At 41.2% G+C, this 19,947-nt stretch overlaps 1 protein-coding gene across 1 annotated transcript in view; it reads left to right on the forward strand.

Annotated features, from left to right (window-relative positions):
* The window catches only part of stat5a (signal transducer and activator of transcription 5a), a 106,935-nt gene extending 94,195 nt beyond the window's left edge, over nucleotides 1-12,740 (forward strand). Inside the window, exons 15-20 of the mRNA XM_056235878.1 lie at nucleotides 5,360-5,454; nucleotides 6,849-6,991; nucleotides 7,322-7,477; nucleotides 9,421-9,472; nucleotides 10,397-10,501; nucleotides 12,309-12,740. Of these exons, the coding sequence (XP_056091853.1) occupies nucleotides 5,360-5,454; nucleotides 6,849-6,991; nucleotides 7,322-7,477; nucleotides 9,421-9,472; nucleotides 10,397-10,501; nucleotides 12,309-12,432 (675 nt within the window). The 3' untranslated portion in view covers nucleotides 12,433-12,740. The remainder of the gene's footprint in view (nucleotides 1-5,359; nucleotides 5,455-6,848; nucleotides 6,992-7,321; nucleotides 7,478-9,420; nucleotides 9,473-10,396; nucleotides 10,502-12,308) is intronic.
* The last annotated feature ends 7,207 nt before the right edge of the window (nucleotides 12,741-19,947 follow it).

The raw sequence follows: 19,947 nt of genomic DNA on the forward strand, positions 1-19,947 counted from the left end.
AATATCTGGTCGTAGGTTAGTGGTGGAAATCTCAGGTGGAAAAATAAGCCGTTGATCAAGATCAGCCAGCATTTTCCAGTCCCTAGCAGCTTCCAGTTGTCCTGGGCGAGAATTGGTTTTAACACCTTTTCTTGGTGGTTGCTCGCCTGGGCAGAGGAATATTGTCTTCTGTGTGTAATGTTTTGCTAGAACAGGTGGCAACTTATTGGTCATGTTACGCTTGCCTTCCAATGCTAAAGCCAAACATCGCAGTACTTGGTCATGGCGCCAAGTAAACCGACCTTGGCTAAGAGCCACCTTACATCCTGTCAAAATGTGCCTTAATGTGGCAGGTGATGAACACAAAGGACAAGAGGGATCCTCTCCTACCCAGAGGTTTAGGTTCTGTGGTGATGGGAGAACATCATATGTTGACCTGATAAGGAAACTGATCCTACTCTCTTCCATTGACCAAAGGTCTGGACAGCCCATCTTGCGTTGTTCCACACTCTCCCATCTCATCCACTCTCCCTGCTTGGCCTGGGAAGTGGCCTTTATACACCTCATCCTCTCCTCCTACTTTCGCACCTCGTTGACTACCAGCTTCCTCCTTTGAGCTGGGCCTGCCTTGTGCCATTTAGGAGGAGCTAAACTGAGCCCAAAACCCCCTCTTCCATGCTGTACCTGTCCCACGATATCACCAATTTGAAGGGCAGCCTTTGCCTCTACTACAGATTTCTTTGCTGACCACTTTCTACCAGTTTTTAACACAGGTGCTGCCTCCATTACACATTTGTCGCGTGACTCTACTAAGGTCATTTCCAGTCTGACCTTGGCACACTTAAACTCCTCGGTTAAAGCAGAGACTGGCAGCTGCAATATTCCTTTACTATAAAGTAATTTACACATTTAAATATGGTTGTCAATCCAGAAACTTTGCAATGTGTAGTTAGCAGTATGAAAAACATATACTATACACTAGGGGTGTAACAGTACACAGAAGTCACGGTTCGGTACGTACCTCGGTTTTGGGGTCACGGTTCGATGCGAGTTCAGTACAACAGGAAAAAGCTACAAATTCCCAATGCTAGGTTTCTTTTCATTTATTTTGAACAGACATTAGTGCAAATTACAATTTGTTCCACTTTAAATGCCGAGTTCAGACTGCACGATTTTCAAAATAATCGGGTCACTGTTGTTTTCACACTGCATGACTATCTGGGGTAACATTCAGTTGCTGCTGTGTTCACACTGCACGATGGATCGGCGACATGAGGTTTCACACTGCATGACTTTAAGAAAGAATCGCCGACAACTTCTGCCTGGTCCGCAAACTACGTTTCACAACCAAACAAACGCGAGAAGTGATAGGAAATAACGGAAGATCACGCGTGCGTGAGACCGGAGTTCTCGCGCGACACTGAATTTGTTATTAAAAATGATAGCCTACAAATTGTCTGTGCACTGATTTGTAGCAAAAAAAAAAAAAGTTTATGCAGGAAATGGTTGGGAAGACGAGGGGAGCAAGGACTGAGTTTTGCAAAGAGAGTTGGGGGTAAATAAATAATTTTGCAAATGTCCTGCTGTTGCTGCTGGTCATGCAAATGTTTGTGCTTTGTTTCTGTTTGATATAATTGTAAATATAGGCCTATCTATTAAAATACTGATATTCTGGTCTATAACTCCTCCTCCTCCTCCCTGTATCTTGCTCTCTCGTTGGCTGTCGGTCATCGCCGATGTAGTTTTCAGTCAGAACACATTCACACTGCAGGATTGTGAATCACCGACAGGTCCAGATATTTAGCATGCCAAATATCTCACGGGCGTCGGCGACTCGTCGGCGATTCTCTCAGATCGCGTCTTTGCTCATTCACACTGCGTGATTGTCACTCGCGTGAACGAGCACCGATTTGCCTGTGATTTCGGGCATTTGTCGGCGATTTCTCAAAACCTGTCGGCGAGCCAAAATCGGGGCTAAAATCGTGCAGTCTGAACTCGGCATTAGCGGCATTTAGTCCCCCTAGGGATCTGGGAAATGCTAACGCTAGCCTGCTAGCATTGCAAGCATACGAACCCACCAGTGGTGTAGTCTAGTTTTTTGTAGTGAGTATACTGTGATATACAAATCCCTACCCCCCCTCCCCCCCCATCTAACTCAGCCAGTAAAGAGCTACATTTAGCCTTAGATGTTATATGGTCCCTGAAGCACAGGTTTTATCAGCTGACAATTAAAAGACTTAAACATTATAAGCACAAATAAAAATTTACTTTTTAAAAACTTGTGTGATATTCCTTTAAAATTATGTTTTAATATATTTGATTATTATTATTTAAAAAAGTACATCTTACTATGCAATTTCTTGCATAATTTCCTCGGGTAACTTTATTTCTCTCTACAAACTTTTATTTTGGTGGGTTGTAAATTAAAGACATTTGAGCTTCTGTGTGTTATAATAAACTATTATTATTATTAGGCCTACTTGAAGTATACTCTACTGTGCAATAGTAATATATTTCTGTTATATTTTCCTCAAGTTATACAAAACTTTGATTTTGACAGGTTGTCATGAAGACTTTAAAGTTCGTGAGTGTGTATATGATACGAATGAATGACGATCGTTTTATCAAATGAAATGGTAAAATTCTTGTGAAGTGACTCTCATAAAAGCTCTGCAATGAAGTTCAAATGTCCTCTTCATAGACGCTGAAAACACAACGCGTGTCCCGCTCGCTTCAGTGTGTAGTAGAGCACACATTGAGCGCTCATTCAAAGAAACACGCAGAAGTGGAACATGCAGAGTTTATTTCAATAGCAGTCTTTTTGAGCTTTAATATTCATAGACACTTAGTACATATCGAGATTTGATTATCATTACTTTTGATTTGTTCATTCAAAAATGGCCAAATTGCGTGACGTTCCGCTTTACACTAAGTTACATTTGTTGCTGGATTCCGCGATTCGATCCGTGTCGCTGCGTAAACACAGACGTCACGGCGGGGTGAATTTATGAATGAAAGTTCTTTCACAAAACGATGTTGTTACGAATCCTCACGCTTTTTAAAGTGGGTATACGGAGATCTTTGACATTTCCTAGTGGGCATACGGAAATCCTTGACATTTTCTAGTGGGTATACGCCGTATACCTGCGTATCACGTAGACTACACCACTGGAACCCACCCTCCCTCCAAATCGCTGTCCAAAGCTACGCCTCCTTCAAAACACATGAAGGCGCACACACACACAGCTGCTCTGTCTCAAAGCACATAACATTACAATAATAATGAACGTAAACAACTTAGAGAGTACCTGACTGCTGCAGATTCATTGCGGTGTTGAAACCATTGACATGGAAATGCATAATTCCGAGTCTGAGGACGTGAACAGCTCCGGTTAGAATGTCACGGGTTGCCGTCTCCTAATTGCGGTAGTTATGGTGTGAACGCAGCATAAGCTGGTTGTTTTGAAGGAACTGTAAATATTGGCTGCTGTTTGTTTGCGGTGCTCCGTGACCCACGTCTGTACTCTGCATAGCATGAAACGCGCTGATGACGTATGATGTCTGCGCGAACAGGGTACACGAGGGTATGTAAAACCAATACCCTGACAGGCAGGTAGGATATCGTATTTCATTCAGACCGAATATAATGATTGAATTTACATGTTATGGCCCCACGCCTTCCACAAACGATATATATTTATAAAAATACATTTAGACCGTTTAACATAGGGATTGCTATCAGGATATGAGGAGACTTTCAACCAGTATAACAAAAAAGAATTCTGTAAAAAAAACAAAAAAACGGTAAAATAGAGAATCACCTGTTGCACCTTTAAGCACTAAGCAGCAGTATACAAAATGCACTCTTGCATAGGTTATATTTTTATGTAGGGCTGATAAAATCAAAAGGTATTTGGTCACAATCAGCTACGGTGACAACGACGGATGCATAAAGTTCAATATTACGCTTTTTCATGAAATCACGGAAAGATGAGCAAAAAGGGGAAAATGAGCCTACTTCACCTTTTCATGAGGAGACAGCGAGTGAAGCAGCATATGAGGCTTCCCATTCCCAGGACACACATTTTTCATCACTGGACTGCAGTTGTGAGACTTACACGCCACAATGCAAAATGATTTTGTCTCATAACAACAGAAACAACTTAAAATACTCCGAAATTTTCACATCTAAACCCCATTGTTCATTCTAGAGACATCAGTGCATCCTTGTGTTTGTGTGTCTCTGTGTGGTCTGCCATGCTAACTACTGAAGCGGTCAGGACACGGGACACCATGTTCTAAGAAATAGAGTGATTAAAGTGAAAGAGATGGAGACAGGACTGAAGACAGGAAGCGTTCATCTCTATAAGTAATGTGACTTTGCTTTTGGATCACTGATTAAAAACATAATGAACATGTACCAGAGGATCATGCTCTGATTTAAGCATTCATGCCTGCGTTTCATAAACACTGTAGCACACGCACTTCTAGCTGTTTACTGTCTGATTCACGTCAACTCCATGTCCATTTCCAATGAACACATCACTTGTGAGGAACATGTACCAGAAATTCAGCCAATTGTTTTTTGCATACTTTCATTTTTTCTTTTTTGTATGTTCAGTATCTGTGAGGAAACAAGCTTTATACATGCATTTGAGAGGTTCTAGTCTACAACATGCTGCTACTATGTCTTATTTAACACTGGATCTTTACACACTGTATAGATGTAGTCCTACAAAAATAGATGTGGCAAAAAAAAAGAAAAGCAACAGTTTGCATTTGCTTTTTTCTAATTATGTTCAATTGCGGAATTATTTTAACTTGATATTGTGAGTGAATTCACTCACCCTTATGATGTTTCAAACCTGTATAACTTTTCTACTTCAATTTTCTTTTTCTTCTTCAATATTTTGAACAATGTTGGTAACCAAACAGTTTTGTAGACCAATTACTTAAATTGCATGGATACCAATTACTACATTGCATTGTAAATGATCACATACTGTAATTGCCATATTTGGGTGAGTTATCCCTTTAAAATGTTAAGTTGACATGATTTATAATCTACAATCATTGTAACAATTATCAAGTAACTGAAAGAAAAGTTGTATCAGCTCTATGCAAAGTTTTCCCTTTATTTTCTCACATTTCTCAAGTTATTGTGACAACAAAATCAGCAACAAAATCAATCAATCAGTGTAGATTTAAAAAAAAAAAAAAATATATATATATATATATATATATATATATATACCGTATATATATATATATTATATTGACAGCATTGAGTTATTTTAGTTTTGTTTTTGAAAGTTGTATTGTTAGAATTCCATATATCATGTTAGTCATTTAAAACCCGATTTGCTTCTTGTCACTATAGGAGAGTTTACCAGGCAGGAACTTCACATTTTGGCAGTGGTTTGATGGTGTCATGGAACTTACTAAAAAACACCTGAAGCCCCACTGGAATGATGGGTAAGAACTGACTTCTGTGAGAACACGAAGAAATATAAACATCACACTCCTGCAGATTTATTGTTGAAGATAACAATTCATCCATGTGTAAAACCTCAGACAATGATCAAATAGACAGAGAAAGGATAAATGCTTTTTCTCCTCACATAACAAAGACATCTCTCACACTCATCTGAGAACTCTCGTCTGACCTAGTGAATCTCATGAAGAAATAACAGTGACATTTGTTCCTCTTTTGGTTATATGTGACTTTCAATGGAAAGTGCGCTTATTTGACAGGCAAGAAAATGCCACAATTATTTATGATTTTTGGCTGAAATATAAATTATTGAAATATAAATTGTATTTATGTATGTAATTGAATTGATTTTCCCTTGAAAAAGTAAAGTGAGGGATTACTCTTATTTTTTCTGTAATTTAATTTCAGTTACTTCTGATTTAATTGCATTAAATATAGATCTGTCTGTATAGATAGACTATAAAACAATTGTATATAAAACATTGTGGATTTAACATCAACATTTAACATCTAATGTTAAAATGTATGTTTTTAATGTAACCTTCTCCCTTCAAATACTTTGTCAGTTCAAGAATAATTTATGCAATTTTATATTTTTTATTTGATAGATTTAAAAGTTTCATGTCTATCCTTGTATTGTTCAACTGGTCGAGGTTGATATGGGATTTAGAAAGTAAATAGTAATAAGTAATGCTATACATTTTTTAGACTGAGAAATTAGTACATTAATCCAATTATACTGTTGAAGATGTAATCAGTAGCTAGTAATTCATTACTTTTTAGAGTAACTTTCCCAACACTGGTCATAACACAGAGGGGTGTCCAGTCCTGCTCCTGGACGGCCACTGTCTTGCAAAGTTTAGCTCCAACCCTAATTAAACACACTACTAGGGATAATCTGCCAGACAGGTGTTTTGAGGCTAGTTGGAGCTAAACTCTGCCGGACAGTGGCCCTCCAAGAACGAGTTTGGATATCCCTGATCTAATGTATCACATTCTTGTTGGATTCTGGTCCTTTTGTTCCTTCTTGATTGATACACAGTATAACGGATGTATTCATTATGAAGCGCTCTTTGCTATGGCAACTGGCTGATTGAGAGATAGTCCTAGTTAAGACTATACATTAAGCCATTAAACTATGGATGGATTGACAAAGGAGTAAGATAAAATATCAAGGAGTTTGATAAGATCTTGCTTGCTCTCTTGTTTTCTTATCTTTTTCCTGTTCAACCCCCAGTCGCCCATAACTTGTATTCCTTTGTACAAATCATGATAAAACTGAACGGTACACACACGATAACAGCCTCTCTGTGTGAAAATGCCCTTTTCTGCATGCGTTTTTGTTCACGTGTGTTTGTGTGCTTGTCCTTCCCAGAGCAATTCTTGGCTTTGTGAATAAACAGCAAGCTCAGGACATGCTGATGTCCAAACCCAACGGAACCTTCCTGTTGCGCTTCAGTGACTCGGAAATCGGTGGCATCACCATAGCCTGGGTGGCAGAGAACCCTAACAAAGCAGGTAGAACCATTACTTTGCTCCTCCACTGCCATGGCTTGATTGCACTTTATAATATTCTGATTTATAATACACTCATTACAAAAATAAAAGGGATTTGAATGTAAAAAAAGAAAGAAAAGAAATGTTAAATGATAAAAACTCTTATAAAAAAATGGATCACTGAAGGGTTATTTGGGGAACCAAAAATGGAACCTTTTAGAACCTTTATTTTTAAGAGTGTAGGGACATTTTATGTGCTGTATTCCAAAAAAATACCATAAAGTGGCTTTAAATGCACATACAACTATTTCAAAGCTTCTACAAAAGAGTGTGTATGTGTGTTCTTCACAGGGGAAAGGATGGTGTGGAACCTCATGCCATACACAACCAAAGACTTCTCTATCCGCTCCCTGGCAGATCGCATCAGTGACCTGAATCATCTACTGTACCTCTATCCCGACCGGCCCAAAGATGAGGTCTTCTCCAAATACTACACCCCTCCACTGTGTAAGCTTGATCTTTAATTATCTATAGACAGAATTTCAAATAAAATATGAAAGTTGATCCTTTTTGACATTACTGAATTTATTTATACATCGTTCAAAGGTTTGGGGGCAGTATGATTTTTTTTAAAAGAAATGAATACTTTTATTCAGCAAGGATGCAAGTGACTGGAAAGACATTTATAAATTATACAAAAGATCACAATTTAAAATCAATGCTGTTCTTTTGAACTTTCTATTCATCAAAGAATCCAGGAAAAATGTATCATGTTTCCACAAAAATATGAATCAGCACAACTCTTTTCAAAATTGTGAATAATAAGAAATGTTTTGCTGTATTTTTTTTTTTTTTTTTTTTTATAAATGCAGCCTTGGTGTAGCCTGGGAAAACCCAGACAACTTCCGGCAAATTTAGATTTGCTCTGAAAGTTAGTCTGGCAAAGAGCTCATTCAAGCCCATTTCCAATCCGTCGAAATCGAGGCACCAATCAGAAACGTTGGGGCGGGCTTTACACGATGACGGCAGCGCTGGGATTTTGAAGCAGATTTTGTAGCCTACATTACAAAGATGGATGCCGCCGTTGAACATCACTCGTTTGAATCAGCTATCGCGTCTGTTTTAAGCGATTTGAACGTTTCCTTTTTGTTAAAAACCGAGCAAAGAACAACACTCGGAGAGATTTCTCCGCCGCTCTGCATACGTCATCTCCTTCATCGCTCTGATTGGGTTTAGGTCTATCCGCGACGTCTGCTGGTGACGCCCCTCTGGAAATGATTTGTCTATGACGCTTTGCCAGACCATAACTCAGTTACAACTGAGAATGGTCTGGTTTTAACCAGGCTAGCCTTGGTGAGCATAAGAGACTTCTTTCAAAAACCCAGAAAAAAATCAACAGTTTCTAACTTTTGATTGGTAGTGTATATTTACTTATTTATTAATTAATATATTTATTAAAAATTATTTATATGCACTAATATTACATTACATACTTTAAGAGAATTTCGAAGAACATTTAGATTTTTTAAAAGATTCATTTAAAAAGACTGAATGAAACGATTCATGAAAATGAATTAAACTTACCAATACTGTTTTGCAAGTTTAAATCAGAGATACCATTAAAACATCTGTCTTAAAGGGATACTCCACCCAAAAATGAAAATTCTGTCATCATTTACTCACCCTCAAGTTGTTTCAAACCTGTATAAGTTTCTTTCTTCTGCTGAACACAAAGGAAGATATTTTGAAGAACGATTGGAATCAAACAGTTGTGGGGCACCATTGACTTCCATAGTAGAAAAAAAAATACTATGGAAGTCAAGAAACTCGTACAGGTTTGCAACAACTTGAGGGTGAGTAAATGATGACAGAATTTTCATTTTTGGGTGGAGCATCCCTTTAACACCCTACTCAGAAGTCACAAGACAAGGAAGGATTGTGAATTTAGTATAATTATGCAGTCTTTAGGAAACTATTAAAAAGCACATTAAAATCCCCACAATAGGCACAAAGGTGCTTAATTTTATATAGCCAATAAAATCATTATAAATAGACCGTGTGTGTGTGTGTGTGGTTCAGGTATTTGCTGCGTTATGGGGACAATTTTTGGGTCCCCATGAAGAAAACAGCTTAATCATACTAAATTATGCCTTTTCAAAATATATGGTAAGTTTAGGGGTAGGGTTAGTGTAAGGGCAGAAAATATACAGTGTGTACAGTATAAAACCATTACATTACGTCCATTTACATAGCTAAGTAAACGTCTAGTGTGTGTGTGTGTGTGTGTGTGTGTTTATGTTCTTGGGTTTAAATGAAAGTGTATCACTCTGGGTAATCTAGTGTGTTTGTCTGTGTGTGTTCACATTTGTATTCATGTGTAAATATAGCAATGTGAGCCAGTGTTATGTTATGGTTTAGGAATAATCTGTTTATCTTTTCCACTTCTCTAGCTAAAGCTGTGGACGGATACGTCAAACCACAGATCAAACAAGTAGTGCCAGAGTAAGTACACGCACGCACGCACGCACACACACACACACACACACACACACACACACACACACACCACTGTGTCTGTGTGTTTTCTGACCTCAGTACAGGTCTTTAAATCTCTGATATTCTAGAGCTAACCTGTCATCTCAGAGCGGTAAATCAAATTGCGCACATTGCATTAGCCCTGGCCTGCCTCAGCGGCAGTTACAGGTTGCCACGGATACTTGAGACTCTGCTCTCATTCCACTCTTCAGAATATACTTAGCTCTGTTAGCCTCATTAGCAGCATTATTTGTCCACAGGTGGACGACCCCGTCTGTTTTGTTAGCAAGCCGTACACTTCGGTCAAACTCAGCAGGGAGTTATACATCATCAGACTCAGATAATTCAGTTCTTCTCATCAGCATTTTGAGGGAGTGATTTAATAAACAAGCTCTTACTTTTTACAAGGGTTAGACTCTGACCGCTAGCACTCAACTGGTGTGTGTAGCAAGCTGTGCACTAGAGCTGAGTAGAATGAAAGTCTTTGGTTAATTATTTATTGAGCTTTCTGACATTTTATTGAGGAAGAGAATAGAAAGATGACAGGAAATGTTACGGGAAGCTGTATCAATACATACTGTAACACGGACTGGATTCAAACTCGTTTCTCAATATTAAATGAAAAACATATTTTTTTAAATAAATATTAAAATCACAAGCGTTGCCTTAGCAACTAACTGAAATAAAATAATTTTAAGTTGAAGTACTAAAATGAATCAAATTGACAAACAAAACAAAAGTACTAAATCAAACTGAAATGAAACCTGAAAACATAAAACCAAAATAATAATTCAAAATATAAATAAATACAATAATAGTATATAAATAATACTAAAATAACAGGGGATGTTAAATATTTGTCTATCTGTGTGTGCGTTTCTGTTGACACAGGTTTGCGACACCTAACCCTGACCCTGCAGCAAACCCCAACTACATGGACCATGCGGCATCTCCAGCTGTCAATCCTCAGCACACTTATGGACTCTATCCTCCCATGTGAGTAGTGCACAGATATATGTGTGTTTCCGTCTGTCTGTATGTTTCTGCATCAGCGTTGTTATTCTTAAAGTGCCCCTATTATGCTATTTTAAAGCTTCCTAATTTTGCTTTGGAAGTCTCCTGCAATAGGTTTACATGCATCCAAGGTAAAAAACAACAACAACAAAAACACTTTACTTTTCTTATAATATTCACTGCAGCATCACCTTTTTTTTTAAGTGTCTGAAATGTTTCGATAAAGTCTCTGTAAACCCCTCAAAACCAAGGGGGTAATCCATCAGCCGGAAGTTGAAGCTGCCTCCGGGGGCCGCCATTGTAGCTGGCTATCACTTGCTGTTAGCATCCCATTGACTCCCATTCATTTTGGCGTCACTTTGACAGCGAATAACTTTACATCTGAGGCGTCCAAAGACTCCATTTGTCCATTATTTATTTCTAAAGAAACACGACAATGTATAAAAGGCTCCATTACTTTGTATCTTACGTTATGGCCCCGTAGAAGCCATTCTTGTAAAAATAGGCTAACGATTGCGTCATAACCACGAGACGCTCTGTCGCACAGTAGAGAAATTACCGTAAAGACAGAAGTAGAAGCTCGTAGGCAATCGTTTACTGTCTATGAGGCAATCGGGTGGACATGGAGGCATAAAGTCAAGGGAGAAGCCCATAGATAGAGAGTTCATAAAAGCAACGGGACAAAATATTTCAACAACAGATTTGTTTCAGATTTCAATTCAGATTTGTCCCGGCACAGCTACTAGAAGGTCAGAACGGTTGCTCACGTGACCTCTACGTCGTCAAGCTCAGTTTGAGCCTGCGCAGTGCGCTTGGCTATCAGGAAGTGAGTGCCCATGTTGGGCTTCAACTCTCTCCGTTGAAATCAACGGGGTCGCTGTGTCCATTTCTTTTACTGTCTATGCTCAAAACCCCTCCTCTCCGAGAGCCTGCTCTGCTCTGATTGGTCAGATGGCCCAATCGGCTGTGATTGGTCTACTAATCTATAGAGTCTTTTATGATAATAATCTTTTGCCACTACATCCTCTAACATTTTTATCTAGAGCCAAACGCGCTTCATTCAAACCCTTTTTGCTCTGTGTGTGTTGCTTCTCACTCCCGCTAAAGATGTAAAGCGCCACATTAAGAGCTGCAGATGACGTAGTTGTTTTAACAACAGTAGCTGAAACACAGCGAGCAGAAAAATCAAGTTTTGCTAAAAAGCTGCAGAAAACGAGAATGCGGCAAATTCAATTATTTTTATCTGTCATACAGATGACTCCGACCGTTTAACTAAACCAGGTGTGTGACAAGCTAACTCGTCTTTAGACCTTTTGTTTTTTTCTTTACATTTAGCATTATTAATCAGCATATTAAGAGCATTTCCTAATAAACAAAGTTATAATTTGGAAAATTATTTAGAGATTGCAAGGGAAGACAATTTTTTTTTTAAATGACTAGGTTTGTTTTGTGCTCATGATGAGAGTTTTCTATTATTAGATTATGTACATTGTTTTTAGTAGTTTATTACTTAGTGCAAAATATAAAAATGGCCCATACTTTTCTTACATGTAATATTTTTGTTAGTTAAGCAATTATGATTCCAATACTGTACGTGTTTAGCACTTTAAAACTTTTTAATCAATACTGCATTTTTTTTCCCGACCCAGCACAGAAAATATCTATTGATGTCACCTGGACTAGATAATAACATCTATTATAGTAAATATTTAATATAATTACCTTCTTAAATGTGGTGTATACTATAGAATTGTGTGCGAGTTACTACGATTCTCTCTCTCTCTCTCAGTGTTGACCCTATGCTGGACCCTGATGGCGATTTCGATCTGGACGACACCATGGATGTAGCGAGGCATGTAGAGGAACTGCTCCGTCGACCGATGGAGGGCCAGTGGAGCGGCCAGCAGTCATGACCTCTTGACCTTCGTCATTTGTGACTTCTCTCGCTGAATAATGTTTTTTTTAATCACATTTTCTTCTCCTCTTCTTAGTGTATTTTCCCCATTTGTTTCTCAGTGTGGGTCTTCATGACTTTCGGTTATTTTTCTTTATCTGTTTTTTCCTATCATCATACCTCTTTATTTTCCCATCCCTTGTTTCTATAGAAGAGAAAGGAACTAATGGAAGAAAAAAAAAATACTATGAGCCTTCCTCTTATAAAATACCACCAAACAGTATTGTAGAAAAAAAAGAGAGAGATGCATGTTATCTCTTTTCATTTGTGCGTGTGTTTTTTTTTGTGTGTGTGTGTGTGTTGTTTTTATTTTCAAATTGACTTTTCGCAGGACAAGTCTTTGAAACCCTTAAAACAAAATGTACTACTGTAAGGAACATTTAATTTTTTGGTTTTGGTTTTAAATGGTTGTCATTTTATTTCGGGGGTGTTCAGATATCTGTTGCATCTGAAGAAAATGCATATTATCCTTTGCACTCTTAAATGAATGCTTTCTTGCAGACGACATTATTGTTACCATGGCAATTGCAATGTATTGCTTCTGTACACTAAAGAGTGTTAAGGTTGCAAGGCTGTTCGGTGCACTTACATGAGCACCGACAGACTGAATGGGTCTTACCATCCCCTCGCCGTCTGTGTTTAATCTGAACTATGTTACACCCGCATCCAAACCAGCAGCAGCACACAACCTGTCACTCACATCATTGAAACTGCGGCACACGTGGGAAACGGCACACACCCCCGCTCTCATCCGTCCCACGAAAACTGATGGAAACACTTTGGGGAGAGAGAGGTCTGCTGACCATCTCGGCTCACACTACACTACACAGGCCATCACAGTCTCTCTCTCTCTCTCTCTCTCTCTCTTTCTCTCTCTCTCTGTCTCTCTCTCCAGCACAACAGGTGATGACCTCATCTGTTCTTATGTTTTCCTCTTCAGAATGTGCAAAACAAGAGAACCTGTTGTCATGGTTACACTTGCTCTGAACTGGCCATCCTATAGGTTAGCATTTCTTCATGTCAGCCCGTTCCCAACCGGCATCTTTTTTTCTCTCCTACTCGTACACCTGCACAAAAGCCTTGCCCACTCAGGACATTATGTAGAGCTGATGTAAAACACAAATAATAAATAAATTAATAACCAACAGATTGAAAAGAAATTACCTATATCCAGTAGCCTATATATGAATTTATTTTTTGTTAACATATTTCTATTTTATTACTGTAGGACGCTAGAGGGCTCTGTCCGCCTGTATAATGCAAAATGCTGTGTTACTGTGTCCGATTCTCAGTAAAAGCCCTGACGTACTGATCCAAAATCAGTTTCTGCCATCCCCAAAACCTTTTTCGGCACAAAGGGGCTGATTGCTGGTTTTCTGTAGTTTCACTTCAAATTTCAGCTGAGCTTTCGCATGGAATAAAAAGCCAAACAGTCAAGTTAACACAAAGAGACGTTTCCTGTGTGCTTACTGTATGTTAGCTGCAAACCTGACTTGCGACGCCCACTTTTAGATGCCTGTCTCTTGTTCTTTCTCAAATTATGGTTTGTTCCTCTCAGTGGATGTTTTTTTTATTTGTGAAGTTTTTCTCTTTTTTCCCAACTCTATTTCTCTGCCATGGCAGAGCCGCATAGGAAGTTGTGTGGTTTTACTTCATCTTTTTTATTGTCTTTGTTTTCAAAGTGTTTTGTCATGTTGTTGTGTAGACTGTTTCACACTGTAGGTGTCAATGTGCGTGTGTGTGTTGGTATGTTCAGCTCTGCTCTGTTTCTATGTTCGTCATATGTTTGTGGTTTGGCTGTAGAGAAGAGTAATTGAATTTACAATAAAGATTTTTTTTTATACTTTGGGCTCCAGCACAAGTGGTGTGAGCACTTTGTCTTTTCTGGGAGAATGAAATGAACTTGGGTTCATATTGTGTAATTTTCATTTGGTGCACCTTAACAATTTAAAATTACAAACTATTTGTTGCCTTTCGATCTGGATCTCGTTTCTGAAAGAGTGATTTGAGAGCACATTAATCATTGTGGTTTGCAACCACTCTTTATAACAGCATGTTTCTGAGAAAACTCTCATTTTTACACAAGTTTTTTTTTTTATAATCTAAAAACAGACTGTCCCTTTTATGGGCTCCAGTTGTTGGACTCTTCAAGCTGGGAAGTAGGCCTAGTTTTCTGCAATGTAACAAAATATTCAACATTCAAACATAAACGTTATAGAATCTATCAGTGAAAACATCATATTGATCGATTTCAAATATGTAAACGGAAAAGATATTACAACCCTGATTTTCAGAGCTGGATTCCTGATTTTGAAGGTGAAAAGTTCCCATAATGGTGTGAAGTATCATGATGGCGCATCAATGTCGCACTGCAATAATGGATACCGATGGTGAACATGAATCAACATGCAACAGCTGCACTGTCATTTTTGCCAAATCTGAGCCACTCTCACACTCAGCATGAAAAAGTCATGTGTGTATACATGAGGAAACGCACGCAATGACACAATGAATATAGTCAAAGCTACAGTATGATCTGTTTTTGATATTGAATCAAAAAGGTTGTCTCGATTTTGATAAGAGTGGGGGTCTTCATATGAGTAATACAATACAAATTCAAAAGGGTTTACAAATGTTTCAGTATGACAAAAGTTAGATTAAGTTAGTCGTGTATAAAAAAAAACTTTAAACATAAAACTTTAAATGGAATATTGCTAGCAAACAAAGGTAGTTCGTAAGCGTTCATAAACCTTATTCAGATCAGCACCATGACAGGTATATGAAAGTGAGGCTGTGAGGGATAGACTTGCTGTGTTTTCAATGGCATCCACTTTAAAGCTTTTCCACAGCTCATGTTGTCTAGAGTTTTAAGACCTACATTTCTTGGAAAGATATCTTTGCAGTGTTTTGTCAGCAGAACAATCAAAAAACACATTCAAATATAGCTGGGTGATTCTTCAACTATGGTACTCTTTGAGCTAGACAGTTTCAGAAAATAAAAACATTTCTACAAACAGTTTATTAGTATCATTTGGTTTCTCAATCTGTCTAGAAACCTTCCCTTAAATTGGCTGTGCTGATTTGTATTGAATAATATATATATATTGCCATTTTTATCTGACAGTCCAAGAAAACGTCTCAGGTTACTACTGTAACCATAGTTCCCTGAGAAAGGGAACGAGACGATGCGTCACTTGACGCTTTGGGAACGCCCCCAGCGTGAATGCGTCTGAGCATCAATGTCAACTAATCCAATGGAAAGAATGAGCGTCACGGGCGGGTGACGTCATGACCAGGAAGGCATAAGAGCACATCCGGTGAAACGCGGCATTAGCTTCAAAAAGTCGAAGCAAGCCGATCACAGGGATGCAGGAAGTATGGCAGGGTGACGCATCGTCTCGTTCCCTTTCTCAGGGAACTATGGTTACAGTAGTAACCTGAGACGTTCCCTTTCGAGGGAACTCGCGATGCGTCACTTGACGCTTTGGGAACGAGAATACCCAAAACGCCAGAATTCCAAGTACCTGAGTGTCAGTCTGTTGGAACTAAGCACTAAGCACCTGAGAACCTGGGGCAGCATCCAGGTCCAAACTGTAAAACCTGACGAATGTGAGCGGTGAAGACCAGCCTGCCGCATCACAAACGTCTTGGAGAGAAACCCCAAATAACAAGGCTTTAGAGGCCGCCATACCCCTCGTTGAGTGAGCTCTGACCACCAAGGGACACGGATGGTCAGAGTACTCGTATGCAAGTGAAATAGCCTCGACTATCCACTTACTAACCGTCTGTTTAGAAGCAGGAAGACCCTTCTTAGGTGATCCAAAGCAAATAAATAACTGGTCGGACTTCCTCATTGAAGATGTCCGATGAACATAAGTATCCAGTGCTCGCACTGGACACAAGAGGTTCAGCCTTTCCTGGTCCGCAGATGTAAAAGGAGGACAGAAACCTGCAGCACAATAGGCCTCGGAATAATGGTAGACACCTTTGGAACATATCCATGTTTCGGGTAAGAATGCCTTGGCCATCCCCGGTGCACTCAAGGCAGGTGGGGACCGAAAGGGCCTGAAGGTCTGACTCTAATAGGGACGAAATAGCTAGCAGAAAATAGTCTTAAAAGAAAGGAACTTCTCTGAGACCAAATCTAAGGGCTCGAAGGGAGCCCCAGATAGGCCTTCTAGAACTATTGCAAGGTCCCAAGCCAGCACCCTAGTGCAAGTTGCAGGCCTCAGCCTCAAAGTGCCACGAAGGAAACGAGTGATCAGGGGGTCTTGACCCAAAAATGTACTACCCACCAGGGCGTGGAAAGCCGCAATGGCCGCCACGTATACCTTAAGCGTGGAAGGACATAGACCTGATACAAAGCGTTCTTGCAGAAACTCGAATACTGTGTTTACTGAACAGTTAACCGGATCCCACTGACGCTGGTAACACCAAGAAGTGAAAAACTCTCGAAATAGTGAATATAGTTTCCTCGTAGCGGGAGCTCTGGAGCTTAGAATGGTCTCAACAACCTCGGTTGAGAGACCACTCTCTATGAGTTGGGCCCCCTTTAGAGGCCAAACCCACAGTTTCCAAATCCCCTGCCGGGGGTGCAATATTGCATCCCCTGCCTGAGACGGAAGGTCTCTCCTGACCGGGACCTCCAAGGGAGGTCCGTCGAGGAGAAAAATTAGGTCCGCAAACCAAATTCAGCTCGGCCAGGGTGGTGCTACTAAATAGGCTTATTCCATCCTGGCGGAATCACTCCAGAACTCCTGGGAGCAGAGCAACAGGGGGAAATGCGTACAGACGTAGTCTCAGCCACGTCTGCACCATAGCAACCAGCCCCGAGGGGACTGGTTGAGTGAGGGATAACCAGAGTGGACAGTGCGTCGTATGCTGAGACGAGAACAAATCCACTTCTGCCTGGCCATAAAACTCCCATATTTGCTCCACCGCCTCGGGGTGGAGTCCCCGGGCCTCAGCCCCTGCCTCGACAGGGTGTCTGCTCCAATATTCTGGCCCCCCTGGAATATACACTGCCCTCAGACAGCGTAATTTCCTGAGGGACCAAAATAATAGGCCACCAACGTGTTGTCTGTGGGTCAAGAACCAGAGTTTCCTCCATATAACCAAGGCGCGGGGATACTGCCGCGTGATCTTGATCGTACGGAGTGGGTTTCCCCTCAGGGAGAACCCTCTGGTCCTGAGCCACCACTGTAAAGGTCTCACGTACAGCAGGTCAAAGGGTATCACATTGAACGCTGCTGCCCTGAGGCCTAACAGTCACTGTTTCAGAACAACACATGATGGCCCCTCAGGTCTGGGAGGAGATGTCTCAACGCATTGAAGACGACCATCATCTCTAGGCAATTCATGTGCCAAGCGAGATGATGACTCCTCCCAAGCCCTGAGCTGAGCGGCCTTCCAATACCGCTCCCCAGCCGGTGAGGGAAGCATCTGTCGAGATAGCAACTCGATGGCAAAGAGCTCCCAACACCGAACCCTGGGTTAAGAACCAGTGTTTCCTCCATATAACCAAGGCACGAAGGCAGGGCCGCGTGATCTTGATCATACGAAGTGGGTTTCCCCTCGGGGAGAACCCTCTGGTCCTGCGCCACCACTGCAAAGGTCTCATGTACAGCAGGCCAAAAGGTATCCCGTTGGACGCTACTGCCACAAGACCCAACAGTCTCTCGAACTGTTTTACAGTGCGTGACTGGCCTAGCCTCAGCTCTTTTGTGGCTGTTAGGATAGCAGCTACACGAACGGGCGACAGAGTGGCCCGCATCGTCACTGAATCCCATACCACACCAAGGAAAGTGGTTCTCTGTACTGGAGAAAGCACACTCTTCTTGGCATTGAGCCTCAACCCCAACATCTGCATATGAGCGAGAACGACACCTCGGTGCCGAACCGCTAACTGTTCTGATTCCGCTAGAATCAGCCAGTCATCTATGCAATTCAGAATGCGTATACACTGCAGCCTGGCGGGGCCAGAGCTGCGTCTACACACTTCGTGAATGTGCGGGGTGATAGAGCTAGACCGAAAGGAAGTGCCTGATACTGGTGTTCTTTGCCCCAAAGAAAACCTCAGGAACCTCCTGTGCTGAGGGAGGATGGAGATATGGAAGTATACGTCTTTTAGATCTATCGTGACAAACCAGTCCTCGGATCTGATTTGAGTCACGATCTGTTTGAGTGTCAGCATCTTGGACTTGAGTTCCAGCACCAAACACTCCAACAGACGAAGATCTAGTATGTGACGTTGCTCTTCATCCTTTTTTGGAACAATGAGATAACGACTGTAAAGACCCGACGCAATGTCGGGTGAGTACACCTGCTCTATAGCTTTCTTTGCTAACAGGGCCTTTACCCCTTGCTCCATTACCAGAGAGATTACCATTACCCATTGAGATATATTTGGCAGTAGCTTCCGCGCTGCCAGAAAATCTACCAAGAGAACCAGCCCCTCGAGGCTGGCCTCTGGTGTAATAAAGACAGCCAGTTCGGGGACCTGAAACATACTGGCAGGAACCACCCGAACTGACTGTTTTCGAACCCCCCTCAGAGGGCGCGAGTCCGACGCAATGTCGAGTTGACGCTGCGCCAGAAGCTCGCTGGAGAACGCTGCGCCCCGAAGCACCAAGGGTGGCGGGGTTGGCAGAACGGTCCCCTGAGGGCACAGAGATGGAAAGGGCACCGTATAATGAGGTGTACACCATTCCACCCCGGTTGGGGCTGCCCTCACCGGTCTGACGCCGTGGCGCCAGACCTTTTCTTTTGAGCCGCAGCCTTCTCAGCATGAAGAACGGTCCTCGGATCCGGCTTCTGCTTTGAAGGCTTTGGCTGCTGTGTTGTGTATGAGAAACTAGCCGGCTGGAGCTGCTCATGCCCAGCGGCCCCAGTGGGTTGGACATAGCGAGGGAGAGATTATCTTGTATCTTTCTCCATGATTCCCATCAAATTGAGCCAGAGGTGTCTCTCAGTGACCACAATTCTTTGGCTGCCATCCCTGAGAGATAAATCTGAGGCCCGACGGAGTTCTCAAACCCCATCGGGCCAAACTCCCTCACTTCTGTCCAAATACCACAGCAGGTCAGCCTGATATGCTTGCAGCACTGCTACAGTGTGCAAGCAGGCTCGTGCTAGACCCACTGCCATATATGCTTTTCCCACTAGATTAAAAAATAGTTTTCTTTAATGGTTTAGTGAGAGAAGCCGACGCCTTCAGGGACGATACTGAACCGGGAGACATAGCTCGCAAGTGTCTGTTCTACCCGGGGTATTGCCCCATAGCCATACTCTCTTAACCCCCAAATATCTGAATATACATGAATGTGGGGCTAAAAAATGAGTAAGGCTTTTTCCATGATCTAGACAGCTCGCTGTGCAGATCGGGAAAAATGGAAGGCCCCGTGATGGAGGTGGAAAAATAGAGGGAAGGAAACTCGTTCAATTTATTTTAAGGACGAGTGCCCCCTTATTTCTG

Source organism: Rhinichthys klamathensis, unplaced genomic scaffold (genome assembly GCF_029890125.1).
Source record: "Rhinichthys klamathensis goyatoka isolate OS25496 unplaced genomic scaffold, OSU_Roscu_1.1 h1tg000432l_1, whole genome shotgun sequence".
Lineage (NCBI taxonomy): Eukaryota > Metazoa > Chordata > Actinopteri > Cypriniformes > Leuciscidae > Rhinichthys > Rhinichthys klamathensis.